General features: G+C 43.5%; 1 protein-coding gene across 1 annotated transcript in view; it reads left to right on the plus strand.

Moving 5' to 3' along the window:
• XKR6 (XK, Kell blood group complex subunit-related family, member 6) overlaps positions 1-6470 on the plus strand; it is a 182992-nt gene extending 176522 nt beyond the window's left edge. The window contains exon 4 of the mRNA XM_010583203.1: positions 5201-6470. Coding sequence (XP_010581505.1) covers positions 5201-6165 — 965 coding nt within the window. The 3' untranslated portion in view covers positions 6166-6470. The remainder of the gene's footprint in view (positions 1-5200) is intronic.
• Positions 6471-9207: the final 2737 nt, after the last annotated feature.

The following is a 9207-nucleotide window of genomic DNA, read 5'->3' on the forward strand; positions in this document are numbered from 1 at the left end:
CCCTAGTGAAAAATCTCTCTCCTCAGCTGAACAACACTGTGACTAAGGGAAAAATGGATATATTGTTCATTTTAAATATTCATTTTTGTGTGTGATTTGTCTACAGCTTTTATTAGACTAGTTGTAAACCCATGTGTGATTGCATAGCATGAATAGGCCAGATAGACTGGGATGGCTTTCCATGCGCTGTTTTTATTCCTGCACATATACGGGCTTTAAAAACAGCAATGGCAATTTAAGAGGAATTATTGTTTTGAGTCTCTCTTGTGGATGTGGATTTTTCAAAGACACTTATTACATTTCTGAGATGGCCTTTCCTTTTTCCGGGTCATCAGTGGGAACTAGAGGATGAAACTGAAAGAGGCTGAAATTCAGCCTGCCCCTGCGAGCTTCAGCAAGGCTCCAGGAGCTTCCCTTGAACTCAGAGTGGTTCATGCTCCTCTCCTCTGGTATCAGATCGCAACCTGCATTATACTCTAGTCCACTCAGGTTTTCATGATCCCAAGCAAATGGCTCGTTTCCCCTTCTCAGAGACTCTATTCCTCTGTCCGACGCTCTTCTCAGAAAGTTTAGCCTTTTATATAGCTGCCTTATTTCCCACTGCTTTCTCCTTTCTCTTCACTATTTACTGTTGCTTAGTCTCCGTTACCACTGAGGACTGTTCATTAGCTCCCCCTGAGAAAGGCAGAATTACTAAGGCAAGAAGTCATCATCAAGGCAGCTGAAGGTGATGGGTGAGTTCAGCCCCAGGTTCAGACACCTAAACAAAGGTGTCTCTGATGGAGGTGTCCCCACATGATGGGGATATCCAAGGTCCCCTTGTGTTCAGTGGAGATAGAGGCAATACAGCCACAGGGACTAAACAATGACCTTCGTACAGCTCTGGCTCCACTGGCCATAATGACTAAGGAAACAATTTGTTTGACTTTTGCCTAGTGTCTTTTGAGATGTCCTGAATACCCTACCTCACTCCAGCTCCCAGCTTAAAAACGTTCCTGTCTTCTGTATGCAAGTTTGTCACACCTGCCAGCTCCACATGGAGGTCTAGAATATCCTAGAGCTTCTCAAATGTTGCTGGATTCCCATCCGTGATGGTTGCACTAAGCCTTAATTCTCCATTGAGTAAAATAAGAGACACCGCTTACCCATGGACACCCTGAGGCGAGTCTCTAAAGTAGGAGCTGAATCCTGTCTGAAATGCCTTAGCAAGGTGCACTGTGATGCGAAGGAGATCTATTCCCTGCTTTACTATGGATTTTATATGAGACCTTGGATAAATCCTTCAAATCTTAGTGCTTCGTCTGTCAAACAGGGACATTACAGAGCTCTACCTCACCGTGCTGAATGTGGGTTAGGAGATGTCTCACGGTAAGGACTTCAGGGCACATTACTAAAGGGATCTGGGGAACTAATTCTTGTGATGTGTCATTCAAGACACATGCGCTTGACTCCTCAATGCTGCTGACTACAGCCTGTGAGTCACTCCTAGCAGGTGACAGGAGGAGTTCAAGGGCTGCTGTACAGCCTGGTGCAGAGAGTTTGACGATAACCCCAGTCTATGCCAGTCTGACTTGTTACGGGCAGGTGGGATACAGATCCAGCCCCATGGTAGCCGATGTCCTGGCTTGAGAATGCCCACACAGATGGGGCAGTACATGGCAGGTATTTTCCACTCCCAAGACTAAGCACAGAGTGACAGGAGTGGGAGTGGGCTTTTTGAAATTACTTCAGTTTTAAACCAACCCCAACCCTTTGATAAACAAACCTTGGAAGGGAGTTGAAACCCACTCATGTTAGATGAAGGTGCGTCAGTCACCATGTGCAAAAGTCAAAATCAAAATAAAAAAATACTTCCCATGTGATCCAACTTACCAGGACTTTTTGTTGTAGTTATAATTGGAGAGATCTCTATACTTGCTTAGAAATAAGGCCTGGAGAAGTGGAAGAGAAAGGACCGGTTTATCCCACAGTCTGAGAGAATTGTACATTGTATGAAGATGTCACAGGCTAGAAGTAACAGGGAAAGATGGGAATGAGAAATTCATGGTCAAGATGACAAAAGCCAAGGCGTGCTTTGTCATTTAAGTCTGTATGAAATAGCCAGGGAATAATTTCTGCGGCCACACAGCAAGAAGTACCAGAGAAGTCTTTATATCGCTCCGTGGTTCCTGTTGACATCCACCTACTGATCACCCCTCCCTGACACCCAGGTCCAGATCCTGCCCATCACTAGGACGCCAAAATTTGCATTCGCCACAGAGTTGTGAATTTTTAAACAACGACAGGGATATGTCAAAATGTCTAGAGATACTTCATTCCCTTCTCCCCCCCCTCCCCAGGTCTCAGTGCAAATGAGGAGGCAACAGACTGTTTTGTAAGGGTAGGACTCATTCCACCTGACTGCTGGTGTTTGCAAGTCCCCGCACTCCAAGGGATGGAGTCAGACACTTTGGGAGCATGAGTCAACCCCCCCCTGTCCCACACATGGATCTTAGGACAGGTTGAATCACTTTCTGGGGGTGTCTGCCTCTCTGTTGACTCGAGGAGATGTTCAGATGACTATCAGCCGGCATGGTACCGTGCAACGGGAGTGACTCAACACACATACTCTCAGCCAGCTCTGTGCAATTTACAGCAAAGGCTGTGATTAGTGTAGGTTTCTGCACTGAAAACATTACAGTGGGAAAAGCCTTTATGTGTATACTGGGGTTTTGTTTCTGGTGTATTTTATTCCTCTCTCTATTCTAGAATAAATGAACCCAACAGAAACATTTTTAAGCCAGTGTGACACATCTGTCTCTTGTGGGTTGGCGCTGCTCGAGTTTCAGTATACAGGTACATCTAATGCTGTACAAGTTTCTAGTATAACAGCACTAAAATAAGACAATTCATGACGATTTTTTTTCCTGCTAATCATAGAAGGATTTTAAACTGAATAGCTAGAAGGTACTGCAACAAACAGTGCTTACACACATAGCATCACTTACCTTAAGAATTGTGTGGCATTGCTCAGCTTTCCAAAACTGTTAATTATGTCTACCAAGAATGTAACACATCTGGTAGGTTAAAAATAAATCTAATCTATACCTGTTTGGGGCTGAGGCTATTCACTTTCAGAAGTTTCCATCCATTAAAGTCCCCAAGTCCTATATGCAAGTGTTTCTTGCTGAGGACTTAGAACTTGGGGAAAATTGTGGTTTTCTTAAAAGTGGTGGCCTAAAGTTTCCCTCTTTGATAAGACCACTGATCTTACTGGTTTATGGTTGTTGTTTTTTAAAATTCAGTCTGAAATACTAGTGCACATGTGAGCTCAAAGGCAAGGTATTCAGAGAGAGACTTGAGAGCTGATGCAAAGGCCTAGTTTTGGTGGACGTGCAGGCTGGGAGAATTTTAATGAGGGGCAGAGATGGACGTCTGCCATCCTTCCTGGCAGCCTTCTCCATCACCTCTCTTCCAGACATAGCTAGGCTGGAAGGGGAGAAATCTAGCCCCGCTGCACTGTGGGGTGGGCTTTTCAAAAAGAAGAAGATAAAGTCTGTAGAGTGGGTCTGAAGAGCCAGTGGATCTTCTTTCCATCCCCATGGGAGCCAGGTCCTTGTGGGCAGAGGGAAAAGTGAGAAGCAGAAATTTAGGGGGTTTGGACAGTTTAGCTCTTAAACCCTGAGCAGCTGCAGCAAGATGCTCCTTGGGTTTTCTTAAAATAGTAAAAGCAAAGAAGAGCTGAACCTATCTTCCAGTACGTTACACATCAGAGATGGAGGGGCGTTTGTTATGGTTTGTTTTGCTTGAAACCATTAGCATTTTTCCTTTAGATTTTAGAGGTGATGCTCCCAGACAAATCTTTGGCCAAGGCCCAGTCGAACTATAGCTACCAAGTTACTGAGCTTCCCAAACATGGATCTTAGTCCATCATCTGTTCCCTCACCTGCAGAGCGGTTGTCCAGTGAGCAGCAGTGGGACTAAAGGAATAAGATGCCAGTGGCCTTTTCATTTCCCAGGAATCTGTCAATTAATTTTTGTTATGATGCTTTGCTCAATAAGTTGTTCAACTTACCCTTGTGATAATCAATGGTATTACATTTTTAAAAGCTCCTGAAGTGTGATGGGGCGCTATTTTATCCTTTGGAGTAAATAAATAGTTTAAGTGTTGGTTGGGATGGGGAATAAGATCAGGCACCTCTGGAATATCACGGGGTGCATACCCCATGCCAGGGCACAGGGGGATGAGTTGGGAACCAAGGGTGACCCCCAGCGCAGGCAATGCCCTCGCTGATGGGAGCAGTACCGCAGGGGCCGACTTCTCTGGGCAGAGCTGTGTGCTAGTGATGGCTCCCTCAGCGGTCCCAGAGAAGGCAAAGGGATGGACCAGATCCAAGGTCTCTTCAGGGGGTCCCACCAGGAGCAGAATGAGACAGGGCTGGAGACATGACTGTGACTTGGATCTGTGGTCCATCCAGGACAAAAGGCTGCAGATCACTACCTCCAATATAGGTCTTCAGTCCATCCTGGACACAGGGCAGGGGAGTTGCTGGAGGGATCCGATTCTTTGTTTTGGGACCATTTGGAGAGTATTGATAAGTCTTGGTGTTCCCTGTATTTATACATTCATCTGCATGGGACCACAGGGTGAAAAAAACCTGACGAACTGCCTATTTTTCCCAAAGGCGAATGCAAACAGGGATTCCTGATTAAGGCAGTATCAAGTACAAGTCAATGTGAATGTTGCTTGTATGAAAGTATTTTAGAATAAAAAAGATCCATGCAGTTACAAAGAATATAGATGTCCTGCTCTTGTGATGGTATACTCCAAGATAGACCCCTTCGTACAGAAAGTAACCTTCATACTTGGCCTGCAGCATTTAGATGGGACCTGGATTTTCAGATTCTCAAATGTGGATCTAATCAGGATGAGGACAGAGGCTGCTCCCTGTAAGAAGAGAAGAGCTGGGTGGGGTGGCAGAGCCAACGGCTCAGGAAGATAAGCTTAATGTGCTGTGTCAGAGAGCTCCTGAATACGGCATCGTTTCCAATTCCTACACTGATATTTCTGTATTTGTCTCCTCCAGACTGTAAGGACCACCTGACGTGAGTTGAAGCTTTGGGCTACTGAGCCTGCCCCAGATGCAATAATTTAGTGAGCAGATGATGTTTTCAACCAAACCTCCTGTCTAACTCAGTGGATCTGTGTGTCTTCCGGCAGGTGTGTCCTCTGTGGCCTCCCTGATGTCCCTGGCTTGGGTGCTAGCCTCCTATCACAAGCTTCTTCGGGACTCTAGGGACGACAAGAAGAGTATGAGCTACAGAGGGGCCCTCATCCATGTCTTCTGGCGCCTCTTCACCATCTCATCCCGAGTTCTTTCTTTTGCTCTCTTTGCTTCCATCTTCCAGCTCTACTTTGGGATCTTTGTAGTGGTCCATTGGTGTGCCATGGCTTTCTGGATCATCCATGGTGGGACAGATTTCTGCATGTCTAAGTGGGAGGAGATCCTCTTCAACATGGTGGTAGGGATTGTGTACATTTTCTGCTGGTTTAATGTCAAGGAAGGGCGGACTCGATACAGAATGTTTGCGTATTACACGGTAGTCCTGACGGAGAACGCTGCCTTGACACTCCTTTGGTATTTTTACAGAGATCCTGACACTACTGACTCATATGCCGTGCCAGCACTGTGTTGTGTCTTTCTTAGCTTTGCTGCTGGGATAGCTTTGATGCTGTTATATTATGGTGTGCTGCATCCCACGGGGCCAAGAGCTAAGATCTTTGCCAGCTCCTGTTGCGCCGAGCTGCTCTGGGGCATTCCTTTGCCCCCCGATGTTGAGCCCATGGCACCCCAAACCCCTGGGTACCGGGGGGCCCAGGCTACGCCCACCAGAGCGGTCACGGAGCAACAGGAGGAACTCACAGCTGACACTTGCTTGCCCGTTTTCCAGGTGAGAGCAATGGTACCATCTACTCCATCTGGGCGACCCTATCCCCCTGAGGGGCCTCTCATTAAGATTGACATCCCAAGAAAAAGATATCCTGCATGGGATGCTCATTTTGTAGACAGGAGGTTAAGAAGAACTATCAACATCCTCCAATATGTCACCCCCACAGCTGTAGGTATTAGGTATAGAGATGGACCTCTCTTATATGAGTTGCTACAATATGAATCTTCACTTTAAAGCTCCTTAAAGCAAAAGTAAAAGAGGGGACCTTATTTTTGTTTACGGTAAACACAGATCATGAAACAAACACAAACCTTCAGATAAGCTTTCTTTCTGGTTGCTGTATGTATAAAAAAAAAAAAAGATATTCTCTATGTTTTGTAAGTAAAAACAAAACGAAAAACTTTTCTTTTGTTTTTTACACACAAAAAACAGTATTTCAACTTCCACACCTAGGATTCACAGGTGGAGAAGGAGGCATCTCCACATCAGTTTTATACCGTACACCAAGTGTAGAACATTATTTATGGGATTGGTGCTGATTGAAAAATAAAAAAAACAAACAAACAAACCTACAACTGCCTTATGCCCTTAGGTGCTGAGTTTCATTAAGTACTGTCACCTTTCTCATGCAAAACTCTTTGATGATTATATGCCAGGAAAAAAACAACCAACTGAAATACAAACCTTAAAATTAAAAATAAAAATTAAAAAAAAAAAGAAAAGAAAAAAATGAACAACAACAACTAAAAGAGAGAAATGTACGAAAAAATCTTGTTGCTCTTATTGGATTTAGCAGAAACAAAGCAAATGTCTAAAGATAAGAAAGAAAAGCCAAGACACCCCCAATGGAGTTTGATTATTCCAACAGCTGAAAGACAAAATCAGGTCTGTAACTCAATTTGGCAATGCATTTATAACACCATTTGGCCAAGCCTGCGAGCCTTGACCGAATCACGTTATAAACGCGATCCCACCATGTAACCGTTTTCCTCGTGTAAATGGGCCATGCGTAATGGTCAGTTTGCACCAGATTAATATGGTAATACAGTATCTGATCTTGTTTCGAACAATTGCACACACTAAAGCTCCACTGTCTTCAGTGGAGTAAACAACAACTGCCTGAGCCCAGAATAAGGCCTGCCACCTTGATTTCTGCAAAATAAGAAATCTGCAAACATTGAAATTATATACCAAAAACATTATGCTAAAGTACAATTACACATATCTAATAACTATTTCAGTAATAATAAAACTCAGCATAGTAGCAAAAAGCGAGTCAATTTAAAGGCACAATACTTGATCAGTGACTGGCAAAATAATTTGACCTACTGTATCATTTTAAGGCTGTGAAAGGCATACATGTATTATTTGTAATCTCGTGTAAGACCTGTCATGTCTCATTCAGTGCGAGCCTTAAAGTGATTGTAAAGCATCCTTCGTTCCATTTTGGGGTTTTTGGGTTTTGATTTTTGTTTTGTTTTGTTTTGTTTTTAAGGAAAACAAAACACGAAAATCGGGATTAAAAAAAACAAAAACAAACAACAACAAAACAACCAACAAACTTCTTCAAATGGTAATAACCTGTAAACTGACTCACGTCTCGAGATGATTTGGTGCTTTGTATTTTTGTTGATGTTGTTGTTGTGATTTAGCTGAGAATTCTTCAACTCGGTACATGTGGGGAACTGCTGATAAAAACTGTCTCGTGTCACCCTCTACTGTAAGTACATGGCGAGAAACACCACCAGAGGAAATTCAAGAGCGTAGCGAGAGCATCGTGGTTTAGCTTAGCCTTCTCACCGCAAGGAGATGCTGCCACCTCCGAGGATGGCAAAGCCTAGATGGTCACCTGCCGAGGGTTGTGTGGTTGTCTTGACATTTCCAAATAACCCGCTCGGTGTCTGAACATTCACATCTCTCGAATTCTGTTTCTGTGCTGGAATCTCTTGTTTCGAGTTAAATCACGGGTTTGCGTCTATCCAACACCTTTTTCCGTTTCGAGAGTATTGCTCCTTTAAAGGAATATTCCCGTTTCAGGGCATCTTTTCAATCCCACCATCCCTCTACTTGGGAGGGGAAAAACAACAACAACAAAATGAGATATTTTTAAGTGAATGCTGTAGTATTTTCTGTGTGTAATTGCAATTTTTTATTCCAGAAATACTGTAACTGTCTAGGGTGCAAAACTCCCATGCTGACCTATTCTGAAGAGAAGATCAGCATGGGGGGGGATATTTTTTAATTATGATTATGATTTTTTTTTTTATTTGAGGAATCAGTTGGTTTTTTTAATTATAATAGTATTTAAAGAAACTAGTACCAATTTTATATAACAGTTTAAAGAAGCTGAATGCTTTCTTCGCCTGAATATACCTGAAGAAAAACATTTTTTTCAATCAGTGATCCTTTGCGGTGTTCTGAGAAAATGTTGGGGTTTCTTCAGTTGTTTCATTTTGTTTTGTAAAGAAAACTTTTAACTGGTGTCTGTCCCTTTCAAGGAGGGCAGGACTCGTTCACACCAAACTATAGACACACGGCAAAGTTTATAAGAAGCCAAATTGTCAATGGTACTGTAATTCCCAGTCAAACTCCATTTCAGGCAAATGTTTCTGGGCTCTGATTACAACCAATGTGATGGGTCACATTTTCATGCAAAAGGAGGGATTTTGTCTTGTCATCCCCTATCTAAATTCCCAGTCCCTTGTTTACTGTGCACATAAATACATATATATATATACACACACATATATTTGTGAAAAGCTTTCGTTTCCCCTCTCCATTGTCTCCATGTGTCCCATAACCAGTCCCTTCTCAAGTGTCCTACTAACATTTCACCCTGTTTCTTCCCTAATCAATATGCTGTCTCCATAAAAAGAGGTAATTTGTGAAGTGAACTTGCTGTCCCCAGCTACTCAGTCCTAAAAACACAGAGGTGCCCATGCTCCAGCAACAGGCCTGCATTTCTCCGCCCAGCACTTTCTTTTGACTTACCTTTAATACTAGTGCAGATTTACTCTGATCCAGTTCCCTGAGACTCATGCCCTGCGTAAAGACTCTCCTTGGTCCTTCCATGAAGACCTCTCCTCTACACATCTGCATTGCATTGGCATAAGCATGAGAAGGGAATGGATGACAAACAACCCTGCTGTTCCTCGGGACCTTTCCTCCAGCAGGTAGCATCCTCATTTTTCAAAAGCACCATGAGAAGGTTCCCTCGCTGAACTTGTCAACCTTGAGGTCTGGTTTGGAGATGTGATCCCACTCCCTGGCCCCATT

The sequence above is a fragment of the Haliaeetus leucocephalus genome, unplaced genomic scaffold (genome assembly GCF_000737465.1).
Source record: "Haliaeetus leucocephalus isolate CR32 unplaced genomic scaffold, Haliaeetus_leucocephalus-4.0 Scaffold871, whole genome shotgun sequence".
Lineage (NCBI taxonomy): Eukaryota > Metazoa > Chordata > Aves > Accipitriformes > Accipitridae > Haliaeetus > Haliaeetus leucocephalus.